Consider the following 26317-nt stretch of genomic DNA (forward strand, 5'->3'; position numbering starts at 1 on the left):
GGCTGAACACAGGCCGAGGCTCTCTTTGGCAGAGGGAGGGTGACTGGGGAGACTCGGCAGCACAGGGTCTGATGAAGACAAGCTACAGTGGGTGCAGGGCAAGCCTGTAACTGGCCTCTGGCCTATGTGCTCTTCCACACAGGAGCTTTCCACGCATTCGACAAGGACGGAGACGGTGTCATCAAACTCAACGTGCTGGAGGTAAAGCCCACCCCTGCACCTCACCCTGCAGGCAGAGGGCTCAACAGCAGGCCTGGACCAGGGACCCACCGTGTCTCCTCACCCCCAAGTGGTGCTGGAGGAATGGGACAGGGAAAGAACATGAAGCAGGACCGTGCTAAACAGGGTGCTCTGTCCTGGGGGCAGGGGAGTCTCCAAACGGGCAAGGACCTTGTTCCTAGGAAAAATCTGGGGGGACAGGATGCAGTAAATCGCTGCTTCTTCAAAAATCTGTCTGGTGTCTGGCATGCAGGGACTGTTCCCTTTCCCCTTGCCCCACAAGACCCCGAGGGCTGGGCTGCAGGAGTTGGGATCTTTCTTCCTGTGTTCTGATTCTGGAACTTCGTCTTTCAGTGGCTACAGCTCACCATGTATGCCTGAGCCAGGCTGGCCTCCAGCACGGCCATGCAAGATCACTCAGGATTTAAACTGCACCTAGTTAGAGCCACTTACCTCAAAGGACCCAGCAGCTGCAGCTCCATCATGCCTCCAGGTGCCTCGTCGGTCTCGTTCTTCCTCCACTTTACTCCATACTCAGCCTTGGCCTGTCACACCCAGCCTGAGCCTATAGGAAAGCAGTGACTTTGGGAGAACAACTCTGTCCCTTTGCCACATGGACGCAGTGTCTGCCTCCGCCGGTTGCAGCATGGCTGAGGGCCGGCTCTGATTGTGAGCTGCCTTAGCTCTGAAGCAAATGCACCCTGGAGCTTGCCCAGGGCTGCTTGCAGAAGCATCTGCCACTGCCACTCAGCACTGTGTCCTGCTGCAGCCCTCTAAGCTCCCCTAGCCGTGGGTCAGTAACCAAGTGAGCAGCACTTGGTTCTGATTACTTTAGGATAGGCCTGCCCGGGGTAAACTACCGCGGTGGAAGAGGGCCAGATACTCAGGTTCTCTGACTCCTAAGTTTGGCTGCATTCTGAAAACAGTTGATCTAAATAAAGGCATGTGTATGGCTGGTTCTACTGGTTTCTGTTTTCTCAAACCAGCCTTGGATCAACCTATCACCCATAAAAAGCCCTAGGTGCAGAACAAAATGGAAAGGCACAAAAGCAAAACCCCAAGCTCCACTTTGATCATGCCTGTTTATGAGCATAGGAATCGCTTTTTCCCCATTAAACATAAGGAAGAGAGAAAATAGTGTGCAGTGTACACAACACCCATATTAAATGGGTCACCCATAATTTGTGGAGCCAGTTACCAGAGTGAAATGGAGCAGAGATGCTGTTTTGAGTCCTGGCTTCTCTGCAAACCAACTGACCTGTTATATGTTGGACAAACCCCTGAGTGCAGCTGTTTGCCAAACTTGTTTAAACCCTGGTCTCTGGCATGTCTGTGAGTGTTTCCTTCTTACTCTGCATGCCAAACTGGAAAAGAAGAGGGCTGATCATCAACACGCAGACAAGGAAACAAAAGTAAACAGTCAATTAGTAAAAGTACTTTATTTCCCTCTCATTTTTGCTTTATATCTTGCTTTACAAAGTTATGAAGTTCACAGCTTTATACCAAAATGTAAGAAGGCTAGGCTATTTGCTTATAAACATTTTTAAAGTCATCTCATTTCATTGTTCTCATCCATATTCAATATATAAAAATGAGAAACTAAGGGTGCTGGAGCAGCTCTAGGGCATAAAATCTTCTACAGCCTTTCCTCTGACCTCCTCCTTCCCCTATTCATATGGGCTACGACCCTGAATTCAAGAAAATCTGGGGAACTTTAGTCACCACGTGACCCAGCAGGGCCACATACTGGGTGCTGGAGGTGAGAGGCTGTAGTAGGTTTGGTTTATGAGGATTTCACATCCACTTGAATATGGAACTCAGTGTAGTCCAAATCACCTCCACCATAGCTTCTCTACCTACCTCTCAGAACACTTCTCTTAAACCCTGAGGATCCTAATGATTTGGGGCAGGGATGAAACTACCATTTCATAAAAGTGGCAGGCATGGCCTTCATAATAACAGGACAAAACTTCTATATGCATATATAGATTATAGTTAGTTGAGCAAACCAGAGTACGTGCTGTTCGAGTCTTACTGTGTAGTTCGAGCTCTCCTCCAAAGAATTCTCTTCCACAAAAAATACCAGGCCATTGCACTAAGTGTACACCTACTCCCACCAAATCATCCACATACCTAGTCACTAACATTTTCCACTGGAACATCTAGCAGGAAAAAAGTCAGAACAAAACCTTTGTTAGGCAAATAATCACTTGAACAGTAATAACATTGCCTACACACTATAGTTAGGTCAGGAGCTAAATACTCAACTGCTAACTTTTCAGAGGGAGAAAAATTTTTCTCCACAAAAGCACGAGTGTAATAGTAAGTAATGACTTTCTCTCAAGTTCAGGTAACATCAAGTCAAGATAACTGTTTTCTGTTTGCATTGTATTTTATTGTTTTGTAACTGAGGAGTATGGCAAAATATATTTTGAAACTAATTAAAAACTTTCACATAAAACTTGAAGTGGCAATTTATCAGAACAAACTGCCATTAGAACACTAGCCTATGTGTATGAAATGACTGATGCTATGAATTTCTTGGCTTTGACCCCGTAAACAAGCACAAATAATTAAGAAATGAGTGGGTTTTGCCAAGTCATTTAACAGTTTCCTTCCTTCTTCAAGCCACTCAACAGCAGAGTGTGCAGATCTCTGAGCCACAGCTCTTCTCTGAGGAGAAAAGAGGGTTGCAATCAGCAATGGCATTGTAGAAGACTTAAAAACCAAAGTTCTGCAGAACTCAGGCAATAACCAGAAGCAGCCAAGATGCTTACTGTCCCTCTATTTCTCAACAAAGGGTAAAAACAGTTCATTTGGTGTAACACACTAACCTGGTGTTGAAAACATTTTCACAGGTTCGTGAAATATAGACCTTACTGCTACTGCTTCAAAGACAACTGATGAAATGACACATACACGTTTCCCAAAGCTATACCTGAACCACAGTTCTTGCCCTGTCAGCCAGTAATTCCTTCAGTTGCCCAACACCTCTCCTCCCCCTTTCCTGCTCTATAAAGGCCCTACCACTCTTATCTCGCCAGATGCATCTGGGGGCAGAACAGGAGGACTCCACAACCAAGCTCTCAAGGCTTTCCCGGCACCTTGCCCTGCCCCTGTGCACATACAGCTTCACCCAACCCAGAGAAACGTCCCAGGTCTGGCAATAAATCCAAATATACTCCCTAAGAAACTGCCATTCCCTCCCTACCCTACCGACTTGGCTTCTCCAGTCACTTATAGGAACTGGGGGGTTAGAGGTGGGGAAAGCTCCTAAATCTAATTTAGAAACACCACAAATACATTTTGTGCAGCAAGATCTTCTCTGGTCTCTTTTACATCATGCAAATTTCAACAGAGTGGTTGACAAGAGTTTTCTCACAAGGAGAAAACAGGTGGCCCTTACAAGGGGCTGTCCATTATCCAGCAGTAGCTCCTAGATTAGCTCTTAACTTTTTTTGGATTCAGTCAGAAACACTGGAACCTTTGCTGGAAAGAACACACATTCAGTCTTGCATACAATTTCAGGGGGTTCAGACCCTCTTAAAGCCTACGCATGAACCCCTGATGAAGGCTCCCTGTCCAAGCACCTGTGAGCAGGTGTCGAGTAGACATGGGGAGCACTCATTGCGTGGGCTAACTGGATGCTCTGCAGTCCTAGAAAACTGCAGCTCTCACATCCTGAAGCTTGAGGTGAGCCCCTGGGCCCCTCCCTCTTCTTTTTTCTATGTCTCTTCAGAATCTGAGAAACAAAAAGCTGGAAAGTAACACCTGTAACAGCTTTACTGGTCAGAGTACAGACAAAAAAATCCCAGAACACAGCAGTCCCACTAAGACATGGTTAACTGGGTGTTCTCAATGGATGGTAGAGTCATTCCCTTCACCTTACTCCACTCTTACCACCCAGCTGCTGGGCAAGTGTGGGCAGACACTTGGTTCAGAACTAAGTCCCCAGGAAGTCCTCCACACTTCTGGAAACCCCTTACAGGCCTAGAGGAACACTGGAAGGCCTCCATCAGTCTCGGCACCAGCAGAGTGTGGGGGAGAGCGGTGCCGATGAGCAACCCAAGAATTTCCAAACCTCTATCAGGCTCGGAGAATGAGGAACTGCAAAGGGAGATAAAGGTTCACCTCCAGTTTACGACCCTGACAGGACCCGCAGCAGGGAGGCCCAGGTTGGTGTGCTGCCTCGCGGTGAGCACAGGAGTGCGCAAGGATGACTTGCTTTCTGAATTCCTAAAACGTAGTCAGCGGAGCAGCCACTCTTGGTGTTTATCAAAAATCTTGTGTGCCCTTTAGTACTGAACACCAGCTCTGTCCATTTGCAAAGCAAGAAAAGAATGAAATCCACTGTACATAATCATTAGGAAAGGAACTACTTGCTTCTGATTTAAATACTCAGTTATTACAAGTGGTAAAATTAAAACTGATCCTGAAAATCTAACATTTGGACAAACTTGTACTTAAAAGCCTAACTACAGGTTTAAACCATCATAAAAACATAAACTAACAATCAGAAACTGAAATCAATAAAATTTAAGTATGATTAGGGTCAAACTGGGTAACCAATTATAATCTGAAATTTTAATAACAACTGGAAAATACTAGCAGCATAAATCACAACATTCACACTACTGTGGAGGAGTATGATTCCTTAAACAACATTTAAATCTGTTTAAAATCTGCAGCAAGAATTTGAAGAGTAACCTGTCATTCCATAGAGCTGCCCAGACTTATGTTAGTGGTAAGCTGGCTGGTAACCACTTTCTCCTTCCTTACTTCACTTGGGAGGGGGCGAGAGTGGCATGTGTAAGGGGTCTATCTTAAAAGAGTCCAACAAATAACTTCCCAACATGGGAGGTGAAAAACTTCATGAATCGATTTTGCTGTCATCTTCAGCATGTCGTTCAATGTGTCCAGCAGCATCCTAGGAAAAGGACAAGACAAAGTCAAAGCCAAGGGAACCCATATAGGTATATCCTAACCAGGATCCACACAGTGAAAGATGTTAGGAGCCAGTACTTGGCAAATTTACATGAAACTCTGCACTGAGAGATGAGTTCTTGCCTCTGCACAAGGGCTCTGTAATAAACCCCTAAGTCTGGAGGATGCTTGTTATCCAAAACTACAATGAAGCTACCCCCCAAAATTTCTAGGCCCTCCCTCTTTATTAACAACTCTGAACACTCCAACAAAGCAGTAAAGATTGGCCTGTCTCTGCTTTGAGCAGTCTCCTGAGCCCTAGGTTCCCACTGATGTACCTGCTTGGATCCTTTCCTAGCAGTGAAAAAAGCATCGCAGTTCTTCCACCGGCATTTTAGAGTCTGAAAGTTTGGATTAGTGTGGTCAGTCAGCAAGTGTTGTTTTAAATGATCGACAACTCCAAATATCAGAGAGCAGCCGTGCCACTGGAAAGAAGGAAAGGGGATCAAGTTAGAGTGCTGTCAGCGTACAGTCAGAGCCGCCTTCACTTGCTCTTAGTAAATTCTGCAGAACAGAAAGGAAGCCCTGTTCACTGGTTTACTCTTGCTGGAAAACAGAACAGGGCAGGAACTGTGGCACAGAGGGCTAAGCTGCCACTTGTGAAGCTGGCATCCCACAGGGTCGCTGGCTCAAGTCCTAGCCGCTTTGCTTCCAATCTAGCTCTCTGCTAAGGCATCTGGAAGAGCAGCAGAGGATGGCCCAAGTGTTTGGGCCCCGGCATCCATGTTGGAGACCTGGAAGAAGCTCCAGGCTCCTGGCTTCAACATGGCCCAACCCCAGCCATTGCAGTCATCTGGGGAGGAACCAGTAGATGGAAGATCTATCTCTATCTCTCTCTGTAACTGCCTTTCAAATAAATAAATCTTAAAATAAAATTAATGATCAATATCATGAAAAGACTGCAGTCTTTTGACACTTTAGTATTCTGAGACAGCAAACTGCTAGGGAAGCCAATACATTTTGTTAGGCGGGTAAGGAAAAGGTTAGACAATATTCACAAATGAGTTATCATAATATACAGATTTAATCATATTCTTTATCTTGACATCATAAAACCAAGTTTCTACCTTAGGCCATTTATTACAAAAGGCAAAGAGCTTTCCTATTATACTGAAAAAGGTTACATTTAATAACTCGAAAAACTGTCAACTTATAAAACTGAAAACAGAAATGTCGCATAAAGAAAACTACATTTGTGGCCGGCGCCGCGGCACAATAGGCTAATCCTCCGCCTGCGGCGCTGGCACACCAGGTTCTAGTCCCGGTCGGGGCGCCTGATTCTGTCCCAGTTGCCCCTCTTCCAGGCCAGCTCTCTGCTATAGCCCAGGAGTGCAGTGGAGGATGGCCCAATGTCCTTGGGCCCTGCACACACATGGGAGACCAGGAGAAGCACCTGGCTCCTGGCTTTGGATCAGCGCAATGCGCCGGCCGCAGTGGCCATTGGAGGGTGAACCAACGGCAAAAGGAAGACCTTTCTCTCTATCTCTCTCTCCCTCACTGTCCACTCTGCCTGTCAAGAAAGAAAGAAAGAAAGAAAGAAAGAAGGAAGGAAGGAAGGAAGGAAGGAAGGAAGGAAGGAAGGAAGGAAGGAAGGAAGGAAGGAAAGAAAGAAAACTACATTTGTAGACATATTTATTACAGAAAACTGTTTGGCATGGAAGCCTGACTTTACTCACAACCTTTATCACTTGAATCACAGCCCTATGATTTCCTATATATTTTTTCAATTTTTAAGTGTGGCTCAGTTTCACATATTAGAAAGCATAAAGACTTTTTGTCATCACTTTTTCTCTACAGGCTTGTTAAAAAAATCTTTTAATTCTATCATGTTCATTTCTAAAAAGAAATGCAAATTTGAGTTCTTTCTCTTTCAGCAATATCACATTCCTCTACCTTTAAAACCAGAAGGTATCAGAAGGTATTTTCTGCATTTCTCCACACAGAGTAACTCTTTTTTTTTTTTTTTTTTTGACAGGCAGAGTGGACAGTGAGAGAGAGAGACAGAGAGAAAGGTCTTCCTTTGCCGTTGGTTCACCCTCCAATGGCCGCCATGGCTGGCGCGCTGCGGCCGGTGCACCACGCTGATCCGAAGGCAGGAGCCAGGTACTTATCCTGGTCTCCCTCCCATGGGGTGCAGAGCCCAAGTACTTGGGCCATCCTCCACTGCACTCCCTGGCCACAGCAGAGAGCTGGCCTGGAAGAGGGGCAACCGGGACAGAATCAGGCGCCCCGACCGGGACTAGAACCCGTGTGCTGGCGCCGCAAGGCGGAGGATTAGCCTAGTGAGCCGCGGCGCCGGCCTGTAAGTCTCTACTTGTATATTCTATATCTTGCCATACTAGACTTTGCTTTCCTTTGCTGAGAAGACTAAAGAGCAAAGTAAGTAATGTGCAAAAGTTGAAGTGTTGACAATCCTAAAATCAAACTAAAAAATGGAGAATGTTTGGGGCTGGTGCTGTGGCATAGCAGGTAAAGCCTCTGCCTGCAGTGCTGGCATACCATATGGGCACTGGTTTGAGACCCAGCTGCTCTACTTCCGATCCAGCTCTCTGCTATGGCCTCAGAAAGCAGCAGAAGATAGCCCAAGTCCTTGGGCCCTTGCACCCGCTTGGGAGACCCGGAAGAAGCTCCTGAATCCTTGCTTCAGATCAGTTCAGCTCCAGTTGTTGTGGCCATCTGGAGAGTGAACCAGCAGATGGAAGACCTTTCCCTCTCTCTCTGCCTCTAAACACTGCCTTTCAAATAAATAAATCTTTAAAAACAAAGGGAGAGGCGCGGTGCCATGGCACAGCAAGTAAATCTGCCACCTACAATGCCACCATCCCATATGGGCACCGGTTCGAGTCTCAGCTGCTCCACTTCTGATCCAGCTCTCTGCTATGGCCTGGGAAAGTGGCGGAAGATGGCTCAAGTGCTTGGGCCCCTGTACCCACATGGGAAACCTAGAAACAGCTCCTAGCTCCTGGCTTCAGATTGGCCAGCTCTGGCTGTTGTGGTCATTTGGGAAGTGAACCAGCGGATATAAAGTCTCTCTCCCTCTCTGCCTCTCTCTAACTCTGCCTTTCAAGTAAATAATTCTTTTTTTTTTTTTTTTAATTTGACAGAGTTAGAAAGTGAGAGAGAGAGACAGAGAGAAAGACCTTCCTTCCGTTGGTTCACCCTCCAAATGGCCGCTACGGCCGGAACTACTCCAATCCGAAGCCAGGAGCCAGGTGCTCCCATGCAGGTGCAGGGGCCCAAGCACCTAGGCCATCCTCCACTGCTCTTCCGGGCCACAGCAGAGAGCTGGACTGGAAGAGGAGCAACTGGGACTAGAACCTGGCACCCATATGGGATGCTGGCGCCGCAGGTGGAGGATTAGCAAAGTGAGCCATGGCGCTGGCCCCTCAAATAAATAATTCTTTAAAAGAAAAGAGAGGGGTCCGCTGGCACTGTGGCGCAGCAGGTAAAGCCTACAGTGCACATAAGCTTTTAGTAAACATGAGACTATTGGTATTTACAAAGATAGGCCGGATATTTTTGTAAATTCCAAAATACCACTATAGCAACACACATATTCCTCTCTAGATAAAACATTTGATGATGTTTTCAGAGACTTAATGATTATTTAAAAATACAGAACAAAGGAATATAGAAAAGGCTATATTAAACTTACACCATTACTATGTCACAGTCATCCTTGAAATTAAAAGATTCTATAAAAAGCAGAAATAATGATGATGACTGATTTTAGTCATGCATGCACAAAAATGATGAAGATTACCAAACATACTGTTAACAATGTGATGAGGGGCCAGTGCTATGGTGGAGCGGGTAAAGCTGCCACTTGCAGTGCAGCATCCCATATGGATGCCAGTTCTAGCCCCAGCTGCTCCACTTCCAATCCAGCTCCCTATTAATATGCCTGGGAAAGTAGCAGAAGATGGCTGAAGTCCTTTGGCCCCTACATCCACATAGGAGACCTGGAAGAATCTCCTGGCTTCAGTCTGGCCCAGCCCTAGGGCCATTTGGGGAATGAACAAGCAGACAGAAAGAATGTGTCTCTCTCTGTCTCTTCCTCTCTCTGTAACTGTGCCTTTCAAATAAATAAAATAAATCTTAAAAAAAACAAAAAGGGAGAGTGTCAAATTCATTCTATTTATGTTAAAAAGGAGGTTAGGATTTTGGGGAAATGAAATTCAGTGCCAAACTTTTCTTTAGTCATTACAAATATTAGAACTGACAATTAGACCGGCACCGTGGCTCAATAGGCTAATCCTCCGCCTGCGGCGCTGGCACACCGGGTTCTAGTCCCGGTCGGGGCACCAGATTCTGTCCCGGTTGCCCCTCTTCCAGGCCAGCTCTCTGCTGTGGCTCGGGAGTGCAGTGGAGGATGGCCCAATTGCTTGGGCCCTGCACCCCATGGAGGAGAAGGACCTGGCTCCTGGCTTTGGATCAGCGCGGTGTGCCGGCCACAGTGCGCCGGCCGTGGCAGCCATTGGAGGGTGAACCAACGGCAAAAGGAAGACCTTTCTCTCTGTCTCTCTCTCTCTCTCTCACTGTCCACTCTGCCTGTCAAAAAAAAAAAAAAAGAACTGACAATTAAAAACATTTAGGCTTAAAAAAGTAAGAAGTACTATGAAAGTTTCAAGGGTTAACCATCAGTCCTCACTCCCAAGTAAAGGAGTTAGAACATCAAGACTTGGGGGGCTGGTGCTAAAGCACAGTGGGTTAAGCTGCTGCCACTTCTGATTCAACATCTGCTAATGTGCCTGGGAAGGCAGTGGAGGATGGGTCAAGTGCTTGGGCCCCTGCACCCACATGGGAAATCCAAATGTAGTTCTAAGGTCCTGGCTTTGGGCTGGCCCAACCCTGGCCACTGCAGCCATTTGGGGAGTGCACCAGCAGATGGAAGATCTCTCCCTCTCTCAGTAACTCTGCCTTTCAAATAAATAAAACAAATCTTAAAAAAAAAAAAAGAATTTCACAAATACAATTGTTTATTTGCCTTTTCCTCAAAAATCCAATGAGGACACAAACCAAACCATTAATACTTTTTCTCCCTGAGGACACAGCGCAGAGTACAAAAATAAGCATTCTTTATTTCATGTAGTTCTGTATTGCTGAAATTTTCCTAAGCATGTGCTTTATTTTTTAAAGATTTATTTATTTATTTGAAAAGCAGAGTTACATGGAGAGAGAAGGAGAGGCAGAGAGAGAGGTCTTTCATCTGCTGGTTTACTCCCACAATGACCAGAGCTGTGCTGATCTGAAGCCAGGAGCCAGGAGCTTCTTCTGGGTCTCCCATGTAGGTGCAGGAACCCAAGGACTTGGGCCATTTTCTACTGCTTTCCCAGGCCATAGCAGAGAGCTGGATCGGAAGTGGAGCAGCCCAGACTCGAATTAGCGCCCACATGGGATGCCAGCACTGCAGGCAGCGGCTTTACCCACTACACCACAGTGCCAGCCCTGCATGTACTAATTTTATAATAAATGATAACAAATCACCTAGGAAATATTATCTGAGTAGACATTTCCATGTCTTATAACAGATGTTTTGTTAAAGAACAAAAGCATTTTATGTATACTTTTTAAGAGTAAGCTTCATTGTCCTACAGTGGAAGGCATTAAGTAGCTGCTCAAATGTAAAAATAATAAGCTAAGAATAATGAAGATCTGTAAGTTAGCCTAGAGTCCAGTGAACAGAACAGTTTGACTCCTTACCCAACAGCGGTAATTCTGCATCAGATTTAGCTTCACAGCCTGAATACTGCCATCATAACAGCCAGTATAAATCTGTAGAAAGAGATTTACAATATTAGACTATTAGTGCACACAACTACAAGACACCCTCAAAATAAGAGCTGAAAACTACTTCTAACAGCTATAGGAGAACATGAACTTAAAACAATCAACTTTTCTTTTTTCTTTTTGACAGGCAGAGTGGACAGTGAGAGAGAGAGAGAGAGAGAGAGAGAGAGAGAGAAAGGTCTTCCTTTGCCGTTGGTTCACCCTCCAATGGCTGCTGCAGCCGGCGCACCGCGCTGATCCGATGGCAGGACCCAGGTACTTATCCTGGTCTCCCATGGGTGCAGGACCCAAGTACTTGGGCCATCCTCCACTGCACTCCCGGGCCACAGCAGAGAGCTGGCCTGGAAGAGGGGCAACCAGGACAGAATCCGGCGCCCCGACCGGGACTAGAACCCGGGGTGCCAGCACCGCAAGGCGGAGGATTAGCCTAGTGAGCTGCGGCGCTGGCCACAATCAACTTTCAAGTACTAGTATGGGAAAGTAATTTCTAGATCTTCTCATCTATACATTTTGAAGCTGCCTTCCTTGGGTATGTGGCTGAGAACAGTGAAAGGGCTCAGAGAAATCCTCTTCTATTTTAACTGGTATAGCTCTGGCTTTTAACAGTGTTATATAATGGGTATCTATATTTCATGGCAAGAAACTGGTCTACTACACAAAGTATGAGAAAACATACATTCTGGTTCAACCCTATTATTTGACAATAAAATAAACCAAGGCTTAGCAGAGTCAAGTGAGTTAGCTTCTACTTTTAGGTCTGCTATAATTATGCCATACTAGCTAAATCTGACACCATTGCAATGTTCTATTTAGATCATGGTATCTCTGCGAAAAGGATCAATTTTTTAAGGAACTTAAGTTTATCTCCTACTTAATACTGGGATTAAATTTTTATTAAAATTATGTTAGCTATTAATAGAAAATGGAATATTCAGCAATGTTAGTTACTTCTCATTATTATTAAGCAAAGAGACAGATATGCAATAATGAGGCATAACAGAAGCAGATGTCACTTCTGGAAGGGACAGGTACCAACACTATTATCAGTATGTAGAATTTTAAGTATATATACTCAAAGACAAATATCTGACCTGACCTTATACTCACCATACTTTTATGGATGGTCATACACATAATCATGTCTTTGTGTCCTCCATAAACTTGCAATCGATCATGAGACTTAGGCAGAAGGAAGAAAAGAATTAAGGTTATTTGTGCTTGTGTTTATTAAGAAGTAGTCACTCAGGGCCTTTTGTGAAGGTTAAAACTATATCTGAGGCACAAAATTGAAACACAGCAGCACTGCGACAAAACTATAATCTGATGGCAATCTTCCTAGTTAGTCCATTCCTCAAAGGGGAAGCCGGTAATTAGAAATAATAAAACCAAACTTCAAATTCCACATAAGGGAAACTAGACAGGTTTCATGAGCCCAGAGTTGCTTTCCAGGAATCATTTAAACTTTGCCACCTGTGAGCTGACCAAGTCTCTTCACTGCAGTGCAACAAGGGTATAATCCATGGGCCAGCTATTTCATAATTATCAGAGTGCTTGTGAAAATGCAGATTCCCAGCCTTACTGTTCCACCCCAGCCTTACTGTAGCAAAAATCAGTACCAAACCAGACAGTCTCCCCAGTTCATTCAAGCAAAATAATGGATCTAAATTATACCTGTAATTCATAGACACGAACAAATTTATCCAGACAGGCAGTCACCATCACTTTTCCCAGAATGTTGACCACAGTCACTGCATGGTTGTGGCCTTTATAGATTCGCACAAGCTCCCCGGTCTATGTCAGAAGAAAGGTAATGGTTATTAGACTGATTTTTAATATTCCTTCCTACTTCTGAGATTTATAAATCTAACTATAAGAAGCACATCTGAGGCTACCTTTACACACACGTAGCTGTATTAACTTTAATAGCCGAAGTTTTCCCACATGCAGTAATTACCTATACAAAACATGTGAAATGGATCCTGACGAAGAGAACTTACTGTCACAGAAAGGGAAGGGCTATAATTCAATCTGCCTATTTTACAGCTTTCAAAGTATAGGCCAAGCATTCCTAATCTGACAATGTGAAATACTCCAAAATCTGAAAATTTTCGATGGCCAACACGATGTCACAGCTGACCTCAGATGATGGATCATAGTCAAAATACAGGTGCACTAAAAATATTATACAAAATAACCTTCACCCTATGTGTATAAGGTATATACAAAACAAATGAATTCTCTGTTGAGATTTGATTCCCATACTCAAGGTCACATTACATTTTTGTAAATTTTCCAAAATCTGCAAAACTGCAGAATCCAAAACACTCCTGAACCCAAGCATATTGAACAGGGGTTTTTCAACCTGTACTTTCACTTTTGTCATCTCACTGCATCTGGACGGCAAGTCCATCAGGTGCGAGTGGACTCAGGTTCACAAATCAGGAACTGAGTTTCAAAGAGCTGCTTCTCTATGACCTGAGCAGTCTCTAAACTGTTTTAACTCATCCTATTTTAAACTACTCATCATATCTATTTTCTAATAGCCTTGGCTGCTCAATTTATCAAAAGTTTAAATGAGGCATTCAAACTAAATCTTACCCTTAATCTGTCCCCCGTTAAAAATGTTAATGATGGGGGCTGGTGCTGTGGCACAGCAGGTTAAAGCCCCAACCTGTAGCACCAGCATCCCATATGGGCAATGGTTTGAGTCCCGCTGCTCTATTTCCAATCCAGCTCCCTGCTAACATGCCTGAAAAAGCAGCAGATGGCCCGGGTGCTTGGGCCTCTGTACCCACGTGGGAGACCTCGAAGAAGCTCTGGGCTCCTGGCTTCAATTTGGCTCAGCTCCAGCCGTTGAAGCCATCTGGGGAGTGAACTAGGGGACGGAAGACCTCTCTTTCTGTGTCTCTACCTCTCTAACTCTTTCAAATAAATGAATAAATCTTAAAAAAAATTAATTACACGAGAATTTCCAATTACTCAGTAATGTCCAAGAGTGTACATTTAGTGATTGTTATGAATCCCTTCACAGGATAAAGGGCTTAATTTAAATTGCAAGAGATCTGAGGAAACATTCAAGCTTTAATTACCATTTTCATTCGACTCCCTTATGCAGCACCAACGTGACTTACGTGAATGTTGTGAGCGTGAACTGACTGATCACTGGAACCGCTGAACACAAGGTCATTCACCACCTTCAAGAGAAAAATCAACAAGTTAGATTATGTGTAAGGTTCTCAGTTTCCTCTGTAACTTGTAAACACATCAGGGAATTTTACCTTCCACTCTATTCTGAGATTAGCATTCACCTTCCCAGACAAATTTTCTCAACTGAAACTTAAGTGCTACCACCAGAAACTCTGGTGAACCAACAATGTATTCTTAGGTTTGTTAATTCTCCAGGGTGATTATGAAGTAGCCTAGAAGAGCATTACAGTAGAACTACATTCTACAACAAAATACATCTGGTTTCTCAGTGAAATGTATTTGAAAAGAGAATATATTGTTTGGTGACCCAGGCATAAAGAAAAGGACTGTAATCACATTGCTCTTTAAAAGATGGCTATGTTCTAAATAATGCATCAGACAACCTGGGAAACACCATTCAAACCCTTCTGCTTGTGCCAGACCACTCTTCTGTCTCACACTATACTTGCCTTCATGCACAGGATGGTTTTGCTATGGCCCTCCAGAGTTCTGAGGAGCAGTCCATTCCGTGCGTCACGTACACTAATGGTGCAGTCGTAAGATCCCACAACCAGCAGTTTTCGGGCACCTTCCTGTGCTGTAGCAAGACAGCTGACTGCCCGAGGGCCATGACATTCAAAGATCTCCAGTCGTTTGTTGTTCTGCAAAACAGGTCACTGTTATATAAAGAAAAAGTAACTTTGCTGGAAAAACTGAAAATCAACCAAAATCAGTATTTTGGTACTAATTCTCAATTCTATGACCTGTACTCAAATTCTCACATCTGCTCCACACCCCTAACTTTCCAACCTCTGCCATGCTCATTTCTTTTTGCTGTGTTCATGATCTCTCTATCACTTGATCTAGTGGGGCAAACTCTTAAATTACAGACCAATTTGTAATTTTTTTTTTTTTTTTTTTTTGACAGGCAGAGTGGACAGGGAGAGAGAGAGAGACAGAGAGAAAGGTCTTCCTTTGCCGTTGGTTCACCCTCCAATGGCGCACCGCACTGATCTGAAACCAGGTGTTTCTCCTGGTTTCCCATGCGGGTGCAGGGCCCAAGCACTTGGGCCATCCTCCACTGCACTCCCGGGCCACAGCAGAGAGCTGGACTGGAAGAGGGGCAACCGGGACAGAATCCAGCGCCCCGACCGTGACTAGAACCCGGTGTGCTGGTGCCGCAGGTGGAGGATTAGCCTATTGAGCTGCGGCGCCGGCCTTTGTTTTTTTTTTTTTTTTTTTTTTTTCCCCAATTTGTAATTTCAACCCACACTATCCTGAACCTAATTAGAAAACCATTTCATTTTTATGGCCTCTTTCACTTCCCTTAATGATAATAAAGGATCAATGGTTTTCCACACTGTAGTACATTTCCCCTGCCACAGACCCAACAACTCTTCCACTGTATTTTTTAAAAAAATTATAAATAAATGTTTATTTATTTTCATCTACTTTAAAGGCAGAGTGACAGAGCAAGAGTGAGAGTTGAGAGAAAATGGCCACAATAGCAAGGCTGGGCAAGGCCAAAGCAAGGAACTGAGAACTCTATCTGGGTCCCTAACTTGGATGACAGAAACCCAATCACTGGGCCGTTATCTGCTGCTACTCCATTATAAGATCTAGACGTCCTAAGTGACAACTTAACCTGCTGTGCCACAAGGCCTCTTCCACTTTATTTTTGTAGTGTATGTGCTGCCAAAGTAAGCCCATACCACTGTATTTTTGTCAACCAAAATGTATGCAATCTGATTGTCACAATGTTTCCAAAATCCTCTACTGAGAATTACCTCCTAGACCATTTCAGTGAGTCTAAACTCTTCACCTTTTTGTTACTCTGACGTTCTTTTCACTTCTGGTTCTATGACTTCTCACATGACTTCATTCAGTGGGCTACAGATGCCTTTACATCCAAGTGACATGATCATATCCTAAATCCCAAAACATTCTTCTCAGATTTTAGACTAGTTTCCCTCATCTACCAACCAATCTTGTTCTCCAAAGCTTTTTTTTTTTTTTTTTTTTTTTGACAGATAGAGTTAGGGAGAGAGAGAGACAGAGAGAAAGATCTTCCTTCCGTTGGTTCACCCCCCAAATGGCCGCTATGGCCGGCGCTGCGCCGATCAGAAGCCAGGAGCCAGGAGCTTCCTCCTGGTCTCCCATGTGGGTGCAGGGGCCCAAGCACTTGGGCCACCCTCCACCGCCTTCCCAGGCCACAGCAGAGAGCTGGACTGGAAGAGGAGCAGCCGGGACTAGAACCCAGCACCCATATGGGATGCCGGCGCCACAAGTGGAGGATTAGCAAAGTGAGCCATGGCTCCGGCCCCATCTCCAAAGCTTTTAAAAAGGTATTTAAGGTACATGTATGGAGTACAACTCCCAGAAACTAGGCAGAGAGCAGCAACAGCTGGGCACCTACAGAGCTGAGCAATGACTTCAGCCTTGATGAAGTGTTAGGGACACTACTGAATGATCAGAATTCAGGACCCAGCGGTGGACAAGCCCTAGTAACCAGTCATGGGCAAACTAGAGAAAGCCCAGACCTAACTTTCAAAATTCACATCTAAGCAGATACGCTCAAATTCTAGGTCCCTCTTCTTTAGTACTTTTAAACCATCTAAAGAAGTTGTCTATTTTAATTTCTCATTAGCTTGATTCAAAAGTCTTTTAATTTCTATCTTTAGTTATATTAATTAATCTCACAGAAGAAAATTAGGTAAGCATCAAGTTCTACCCTTCAGAATATTTTTTAAAAGATTTATTTATTTATTTATTTGAAAGGCAGAGGCAGAGAGAGAGAGAGAGAAAGTCTTCCATCTGCTGGTTCACTACCCAAATGGCTGCAACAGACAGAGCTGAGCTGATCTGAAGCCTGAAGCCAGGAGCTTCTTCTGGGTCTCCTACTCAGGTGCAGGGGCCCAAGACTTGGGCCATCTTCTACTGCCTTCCCAGGCCATAGCAGAGAGCTAGATAGCAAGCAAAACAGCTGGGACTTGAACCAGCACCCATATGAGATGCCGGCACTGCAGGCGGAGGCTTAGCCCACTACGCCACAGTGCCAGTCCCCAAAATATTCTCATTCTGCCCTTTCTTTACCACTTCCATTGCCCTAATCCAATCTAATCAGACTACTAGCACTTTGCATCTAGAACACAGAAATTACTCTACTGATCTATTCATATCAAGTGGACCATGTAACTTGACAACTGATTACAGAGGTTCTAGACTCTTATAACAATTTTTTAAAGGCAGAAAGCATGACACTTTATTGCATCTCTTGTATAGCTGTCGCAGTTAACAGGTAACAAATGAATTGACACTGTAATAGTATACAGTAAACACTTTGGGACAGGCATTTGATATAGTGTTTCAACACTGTTTGAGATGCCCACATCCCACACTGGAGTGCCTGGGTTCAAGTCCCAGCTCTGCTTCTCACTAATGTACACTCTGGGAGGCAACAGGTGATAGCTCAAGAAACTTGGATCCCTGCCAGCAACATGGAAGAATCAGACTGAGTTCCTAGCTCGTGGCTTCAGCTTGGTCCAGTCCTGGCTGCTTGTGAACACTTAGGAAGTGAACCATGAATGGGAGATATGTCTGTGTCTGTTTAACTCTCCCAGTCTGCTCTCAAAATAAGTAAAAATAAATTAAAAAACAGTAAACAATCAACACACATGTACCAAAAGAAGATGACCAGAGAATGCGATGCTACAACTAATTAGTAATTGAATCTATGAATTCCACCTCTCAGATTATGTCTTTTACCCACTTCCTTCTTTCCATCCTTAGTCTAATTCTCATCCCCCAGCCTCCCAATGGCTGTCTTGCCTCTACTAATGCCAGTCTTTCCCAGTCTCATCATTTCTCTGGTAACTTTTTCCAAAATACAGATTGAACCAGGTGTCCTCTACTTTAAAGCCGCCCAGATGGAATCCAACTATGTTAACAAAGCATGCAGGGCCATCAAGAATCTCCTAAGCCTTTTCTTGGGCCTAGCATATGACAGATCTCAGTAAAGGCCTGCTCAATCAATGAATTGATCTCTGGGCTAGAAAACAAGGGGGCTACATGGGTTTGTTAAGGCAAAACTCTGACACAGCTCACACTAAATCACTTCCAAACTACACCAATCTCATACTCAAAGGCATTTATATTGTCTTCATGGTAATTCTTCAAATGAGAGACTGGTTTAACCTGTGAGTCATTATTTGGCCTGCAATCCTCACACTTGGTTTTATTTAGTAGTCACATTTTGGTCCTGGCATATCTGCATCTAAGCAGAGAGAATGGAGGATCTTGTTTCACTTATACCAGAAGATAACAATTTTGGAGAAGCAGTTAACTCTGTTGTTTCCTTAAACAAGAAAATTGAAAACTTCCTGCCTGCTACTCATTCCCACATACATATTATTTTTGAAATAGCATAAAAAGTCAGTCTTCTCTCCACCAATCACTAACCTTTATGCTAAAGGTGACCACAGTGCCGTTTGCCAGTCCTGCATAGAGGATTCGCCATCTACTATGGAGGCAGAGAACCCGGTCTTCCAGCTCTAACTGCTCCACACATTCTCGGGTCTGACAAAAGCATACAACATCTAATCAGCAGAGGATAGTGGCAAATGAGATGTGAAAACAATTCCTCCTGAAAGCAAAGTTTAATAATGAAAAAAATATAAATTCTAATAACATTACCCATGTCTCTAATCTAGAAGATACAAGTTTTTCAAAGGGCCCTATGAACTGGGCCTGAGCATATTAAATTAAGTGCCCAAAGATAAAGCTGCATTTGTTACCTGAAAAGGAAAATTGGGATTATAGTTGTGTATTTAGTAAATGCACTAATCAGAAGTGCTTTCCTTAAATGTATTCTTCATTTCAACAGCTTCCAAATGCCTCCTTCAAAATGGGTGCTGAGTTAGCTGATCCATAATTATACAGAAAGCTTTTAACTTCAAGCTCCAACCCCATGTTAGTACGCTCCGGTGTCTGTATATTTAAAAACTTACCTAGTAATGGGTGTGCAGATTTAAGGAGCACTGTGTGATTTGAACTTCAAAAAGTTATATTTAAAAAAAAATTATTTTCATGAATGTCCTAGAACTGGATTAGACTAGTTAATTAGTTCTAACCTAATTATAACTGAGAATAGGGCCACTCAATAAATATAGTGATTAAAGGCTGAAGTGCAGCTTTTTAGAGACAGTTGCTCATAGCTGTTAAAATTTTTAAAATATGGTTGTATATGGATAGGATGGGACAAACTGTGCACAGAATGAGAGCCTCTGGACTATCAAACCTTTGCTCCCTGCTCTGATCCCTCTTTTGTATCCAAGAGTTGTCTATGAAATTATCCAATTCCTTACCTTAAAATTACAAATATAAATGCTGTATATGAAATTATAAATACTGGAGGCAAGGCACTGTGTCATAGTAGGTAAAGTCCCAGCTGTCCCACTTCTGATCCAGCTCCCTGCTAATGGCCTGAGAAAAGTAGAGGAGTATGGCCCAAGCATTTGGGCCTCTGCCACACATATGGGAGACCTGGAAGAAGCTTCTGGCTCCTGCCTGGCTCAGGGCTGGTCACTGCTGACATCTTGGGAGTGAACCAGCATATACAAGTACCCTCTTTCTCTCTGTATCTCTGACTCTCAAATAAGTAAATCTTCAAAAATATATAAAGTACAGGAAAAAAGATTAATTATGTAAAAAACATAAAGACTCATGTCACCTCTGGTTAACCCATGTGAAATCTTTTGTAACTTTATGAAGGAAACTGGATACTATATAGTAATAAAAAAGAACAAATCATTGGTATAACCAATATAGAAAAATTTCAGATATTATGGTGCACTAAAGCTTGATATGAAAGAACACATGCACTACAGTAATCACATAAAGGTTAGGCACAGACAAAAGTAATTTATTATGACAGCAGTCAAAACAATGATTATCTTTTGAGATGTATGTTTAAGACAGAAGTTTTGGTGGATAGACATGGTCTATATTTTGGTCTTGAGGACAGTTACACACACATAAACCCATGAGAAAATTCATCCAGCTGTACACCGAAAATTCGCACATTTTGGGGCCAGTGTTGTACAATGGATTAAGCTGCAACCTGAAACGCTGGCATCCCATACTGGGGTGCTGGTTTGAGCCCTGGCAGCCCTGCTTCAAATCCACCTTCTTGGTAATGCACCTGAGAGGGTGCCTGAGTCCCTGCCACCCATGTGGGAAACTGGGATGGAGTTACTGGCTCCTGGCCCAGCAGGGCCCAGACCTGGCTGTTGTGGCCACGTGGGGAGTAAACCAGGGAATGGAAGATTTCTCCATGTTTCTTTCTCTCTGTCAGTCTATCTTTCAAATTAAAAAACAAAAAAACCACAACTCTTCCTTAATTCTTTTAAAAAAAAATTTGTGGGGCTGGTGTTGTAGTAGCAGGTTAAGCCATTGCCTATGATGTCAACATCCCATATTGGAGAGCAGATTTGAGTCCTAATTACTTAAATTCCAATCCACCTCCCTGATAATGTGCCTGAGAAAGCAGTGAGCATGGCCCAAGTGCTTGGCACCTGCCACCCACTTGGGAGACCCGGAAGAAGCTTTTGGATCTTTGCTTCAGCCTTGGCCCAACATCAGCCATTTAGTACACTTGGGGAGTAAAGCAGTGGATGGAAGATCTCTCTCTCTCTCTTTCTGTCCTCTTCTTTTGTCTCTGTGACTCTGCCTTTCAAATAAATAATATTTTTTAAAAACTTGTGTACATTACTGTCTGAAGTTATATATCAATTCTAAAACACAGTTATGAAATCTATCCCACTAACATATAATCAAGAAACCTTTCTGCTCATTTTATGAGTCAAAATTCTATTGTACTTTTGTTTTAACTTCCACTGATTGGCAACAATAATTTTCTTTTTTTAAAGATTTTATTTATTTGAAAGGCAAAGTTACAGAGAAGCAGATAGAGAGAGACAGAGAGAGGTCTTCCATCTGCTGGGTCACTCCCCAGATGGCCTCAACAGCTGAGCTGGGCCATAGCAGAGAGCTGGATCAGAAGTGGAATAACTGGGACTCAAACCAGCACCCAAATGAGATGCTGGCACTGCAGGCGGTGGCTACCCAATACGCCACGTAACAAAATAGTTCTGCTTTCTCTACAATTTCATATAAAGAGAACATACAGAACAGCACTTTCTACAGCTGGCTTCTGTCACCTTGCATGATGTTTTTGAGATCCATCATGTTACTATCTACACCTATTTTTGGCTTCTTTTTGTTGGTTTTACTCATTAGGTAATTTATTTTTATAGACCCCATTGTATGTACTATCCATTTACTAGTCGCATATATTGACTACCCACACCCCACCCCCAGTTTTTTTTAAACTAGAGTAAATAATGCTGCTATGAAGTCTTTTCTCTCATTCTGGACATTGGTAAATTTATATCTTTTTCTGATGAATTTGTGTGAAGGTTTATCTAGTTTATATTCTCAAAAGAAATTAGCTGTTGGCTTTTTTCCTGGTTTGTCTGTCTTTTATATATAGTTTGTTGCCATTTTGCTCTTTATTATTTCCTTCCTTTTACTAAACTTCAAATTTAACTTTCTCTCCTTTTTATAGTTTCTTAGGCCTTAAACCTTTCTTCTTTTCTAATACAGTCATTTAAAAACACAAATTTCCCATTCAACAATGCTTTAGCTGTGTCGTATCCATGATATGTTGTATTTTCATTTAGTTCAAGATATTTTCTAAGGACCGGCACTATGGTGAAGTGGGTTAAGCCACCGCCTGCGACATGGGCATCCCATACAGGCACTGGTTTGGGTCTCAGCTGATCCATTTCTAATCCAGCTCCTTGCTAATGTACCTGGGAAAGCAATGGAGGATGGCCCAAGTACTTGGGTCCCTGCACTCATGTGGGAGACCCAAAGCTCCTGCCTCCTGGCTTCGGCTTGGTCTAACCTTGGCAGTTGTGGCCATTTAGGGAGTGAACAAGGGAATCGAAGATCTCTCTTTCAAATAAATTAATTTTTTAAATTATTTATTTATTTGACAGGTAGAGTTATAGACAGTGAGAGAGAAAGACAGAGAGAAAGGTCTTCCTTCCGTTGGTTCACTCCCCAAATGGCCGGCACTGTGCCGAAATGAAGCCAGGAGCCAGGTGTTTCTTCCTTGTCTCCCATGCGGGTGCAGGGGCCCAAGCACTTGGGCCATCCTCCACTGCTTTCCCAGGCCACAGCAGAGAACTGGACTGGAAAAGGAGTAAGTGGGACTAGAACCCAGCGTCCATATGGGATGCTGGCGCCGCAGGCGGAGGATTAGCCAAGTGAGCCACAGCACCGGCCCCAAATAAATAAATCTTAATAATAATAATAATAATTATTATTATAAAAGGATATTTTCTAATTTTCTTTGATAATTCTTCTTTGAATAATGGTAATTTGTAAGTATTTTATTCCATCCCTCTAAATTTGAGGATTCCCTGAAATTTGTTTTTTTGAAGAATTATTTTACTTATTTGAAAGAAGAGTTACAGAGAGAAGTAGAGCCAGATAGAGAGAGAGAGGTCTTCCATTCCACTGGTTCACTCCCCAAATTATTGCAATGGCTAGAGCTGAGCTGATCCGAAGCCAGGAGCCAGGAGCTCTTCCAGGTCTCCCACGTGGGTACAGAGGCCCAAGGACTTGGGCCATCTTCTACTGTTTTCCCAGGCTATATAAGAGAGCTGGATCAGAAGTGGAGCAGCCGGGACTCGAACCAGTGCCCACATGGGATGCCAGCACTGCAGGTTGAGGCTTTAACCTCCTGCGCCACAGTACCGGCCCCCCGGATGTCCTTATGTTACTGATTTCTTATTAAATGTCACTGTGTGGAGGATGGCCCAAGTGCTTGGGCCCTGCACCCACGTGGGAGACCAGGAGAAGCACCTGGCTCCTGGCTTCAGATCAGCATGGTGCGCCGGCCGCAAAGCACCGGCTGCAGTGGCCATTGTGGGGTGAACCAACAGAAAAGGAAGACCTTTCTCTCTGTCTCTCTCTCACTGTCTACTCTGCCTGTCAAAAATAAATAAATAAATGTCACTGTGGATAGAGAACATACTCTGCAAAACTTCAGGTCCTCACTGAGACTCACTTAATGGTCCAGCATATGGTCTTTCCTGGTGAATGTTCTATGTGCACTTGAAATGAACCATTCTATTATTTTGGGTAGAGTCTTCTATAAATGTTAACTAGATCTTATTTGTTAATGTACTTTCCAGTTTATATCCTTGATGATTTTCTATTTAATGACCCATCAATTATTGAGAGAAGGGTAGTGAAGTCTCCAACTACAATTGTGGAAATTGTCAATTTCTCCTTTCAATTTTATTGGTTTGTTTCACATATTTTGGAGCTCTGCTTTGAGGAACACACATATTTATACTTATATCTTTCTGCTATATTGATTCTTTTATCACTAGGAATTGCCCCCCTTTATCTAACAGTACTCCCTGTCTCAGTCTATTTGCCCAACGTTAACTTAATAACCCTAAGCCTTTCTATTATTATTTGCCTAAGACAATACATATTTTCTATCCTTTTGATTTTTTTAAAGATCTGTTTATTATTTTTATTTGAAAAGTCAGAGTTACATAGAGAGAGAAGGAGAGGCAGAGAGGCAGAGAGGCAGAGAGGCAGAGAGGGAGAGAGAGGTCTTCCATCCGCTGATTCACTCCCCAATTGGCAACAACAGCTAGAGCTGTGCCAATCCAAAGCCAGGAGCCAGGAGCTTCCTCTGGGTCTCCCATGTGGGTATAGGGGCCCAAGGACTTGGGCCATCTTCTACTGCTTTCTCAGGACATAGCAGAGAGCTGGATAGGAAGTGGAGCAGCTGGGTCTCAAACCGCTGCCCATATGGGATGCCGGCACTGCAGGTGGTGACTTTACTGGCTACGCCACAGTGCCAGCCCCTGTTCTTTTACTTTCAATCTATCATGTCTTTGAATTTAAAGTGTTACTCTTGTAGACAGCAGAGATTTTGATGTCAGTTCATTCACATTTAATGTAATTATTAAATATGGTTAGAGTTAGGTCCCCAATTTGCTATTTTTTTTTTTAATTTTTTTTTTTTTTTTGACAGGCAGAGTGGACAGTGAGAGAGACAGAGAGAAAGGTCTTCCTTTGCTGTTGGTTCACCCTCCAATGGCCACCGCGGCCGGTGCGCTGCAACCGGCGCACTGCACTGATCTGATGGCAGGAGCCAGGTGCTTCTCCTGGTCTCCCATGTGGGTGCAGGGCCCAAGCACTTGGGCCATCCTCCACTGCACTCCCTGGCCACAGCAGAGAGCTGGCTTGGAAGAGGGGCAACCGGGACAGAATCCGGCGCCCCGACCAGGACTAGAACCCGGTGTGCCGGCACTGCAAGGTGGAGAGGATTAGCCTAGTGAGCCGCGGAGCCAACCAACTATTTATTTTTTATTTGTCTCATTTTTATTCATCTACTCCCCACTCTATTTTGTCTTGCATTAAATATTTTTGTATGTCATTTTAATTCCTCAGTTGATTTTTTTTAAGTTAATTTAATTATTCTTCCAGTGACTGCTCTAGGAGTCTTTTTATTTGAAAGGTAGAGTTACAGAGGGGGAGAGACAGACAAATCTTCCATCTACTAGTTCATCCCCCATATGGCTGCAACAGCTGGAGTTGAGGGGTCCAAAGCCAGGAGCTTCTTCCAGGTCTCCCACATGGGTTCAGGGGCTCAAGCACTTGGACCATCTTCCCCTGTTTTTCCAGGCACATTAGTGGAGAGCTGCATCAGAAGTGGAGCAACTGGGACTCAAACCAGTGCCCATGTGGGATGCCTGCCTTGCAGGCAGTGGCCTTACCAGCTATGCCACAATGCCAGCTGCTCTAGGACAATCTTAAAATATGGTTCCCAGACTAGAAGCATTAGCATTACAAAACTTGTTTTAAGTGTAAATTCTTTCTTTTTCTGGGGGGTGGGTGGAAGATTTATTTATTTATTTGAAAGTCAGAGAGAGAGACAGAGATAGCTCTTCCATCTGTTGCTTCCCTCCCTAGAAGCCACAATGGCCAGGGCTGAGCCAAACGGAAGCCAGGACCTAGGAGATTGATCCAGGTCTCCCATGTTGGTGCAGGGGCCCAAGTACTTGGATCATCCTTTGGTGCTTTACCCAGGCCATTTACAGGGAGCTGGATTGGAAATGGAGCAGCTGGGACTTGAACCTGCACCCATATAGGATTATCAGTGGGTGTTGTAGGCAGTGGTTTTACCCACTAACCACAACCTGGCTCCTAAGTGCAAATCCTTTCCCAAACATACTTGGGGGTAAGTTTCAGTAGCATGTTTTAACAAAGTCTCCACATGAATCTAATGCACACTAAAGTTGTAAAATAGTGCTCTAGAATTGTATCTTATTGATTGTAAAAATTTTCTTCATACTGACTTATTCCCACTAAAATATTGGAACTTTGTACTGGCACGGTTCCATTTCCTCAATCTCCTTTACGTACCTACTATCATATATATCTCATCTACATGTATTATCAACTTAATAGTGCAATTAAAACATGTGATTCATATCTACCTCATACTTAGGTTGGGTTATACCAGTGTCTCCGCTCTACCCAGTAAATACAGTCAGAAGTAGGTCACTATTATCCCTTCTGATTTCTCTGGACCCACATACCTTAACATGATAGCAACGAATGGTGTGATCGCTAGAACCAGTGTAAAGGGCAGCATTCTTCCCAGACGTCTGGGTAACCAGGAGGCAGTTCACCTTGGAGGTATGGCCCTCAAAGACACCAATACATTTCCGACTCTAAAGTCAAGCACAGATCAAATTTTCACTTGTGAGATACAGATGATTTAGATAAAACATGCTAAAACATTCAGTTCAGTACTCTATCCTCAGTACTGAGGTACCTGTAACTAGATGCTGAGCCATATTAGAAAACACTATAGCAATTCACCATAGGATAGCCAAGAATTCAATTTAATGCCTTGAGCAAGATTCTCTAACATATGGACCAAATACAAACTGTGGTTCATTACCCAGAAAAGGTATGTATCTGATCATTCAAAAGCATGTCAGGTGCCAGCACAGGTTTCAGTGGTCCACATGTGATTTCT

General features: G+C 43.5%; 2 protein-coding genes across 6 annotated transcripts in view; one reads left to right on the top strand and one right to left on the bottom strand.

Annotated features, from left to right (window-relative positions):
* CAPN3 (calpain 3) overlaps positions 1-600 on the top strand; it is a gene marked incomplete at its 3' end in the record, with an annotated part of 31813 nt that extends 31213 nt beyond the window's left edge. The window contains 2 exon segments of the mRNA NM_001082059.1: positions 143-201; positions 574-600. Coding sequence (NP_001075528.1) covers positions 143-201; positions 574-600 — 86 coding nt within the window.
* Positions 601-1639: 1039 nt separating this feature from the next.
* Positions 1640-26317, bottom strand: part of ZNF106 (zinc finger protein 106) — an 86269-nt gene continuing 61591 nt past the window's right edge. For 2 of the 5 annotated variants that reach the window (XM_051822463.2, XM_070054051.1), the window contains exons 14-22: positions 25872-26006; positions 18637-18753; positions 14649-14840; positions 14124-14186; positions 12664-12783; positions 12100-12171; positions 10906-10977; positions 5481-5627; positions 1640-5146 (exon numbers count right to left, since the gene is read on the bottom strand). In XM_051822463.2, the coding sequence (XP_051678423.2) occupies positions 5090-5146; positions 5481-5627; positions 10906-10977; positions 12100-12171; positions 12664-12783; positions 14124-14186; positions 14649-14840; positions 18637-18753; positions 25872-26006 (975 nt within the window). In that variant the 3' untranslated portion in view covers positions 1640-5089. Of the gene's footprint in view, positions 5147-5480; positions 5628-10905; positions 10978-12099; positions 12172-12663; positions 12784-14123; positions 14187-14648; positions 14856-18636; positions 18821-25871; positions 26007-26317 lie in introns of all 5 variants that reach the window. The other 3 variants (XR_011380875.1, XR_011380873.1, XR_011380874.1) reach the window with 3 other exon arrangements.

The sequence above is a fragment of the Oryctolagus cuniculus genome, chromosome 12, assembly GCF_964237555.1.
Source record: "Oryctolagus cuniculus chromosome 12, mOryCun1.1, whole genome shotgun sequence".
NCBI lineage: Eukaryota > Metazoa > Chordata > Mammalia > Lagomorpha > Leporidae > Oryctolagus > Oryctolagus cuniculus.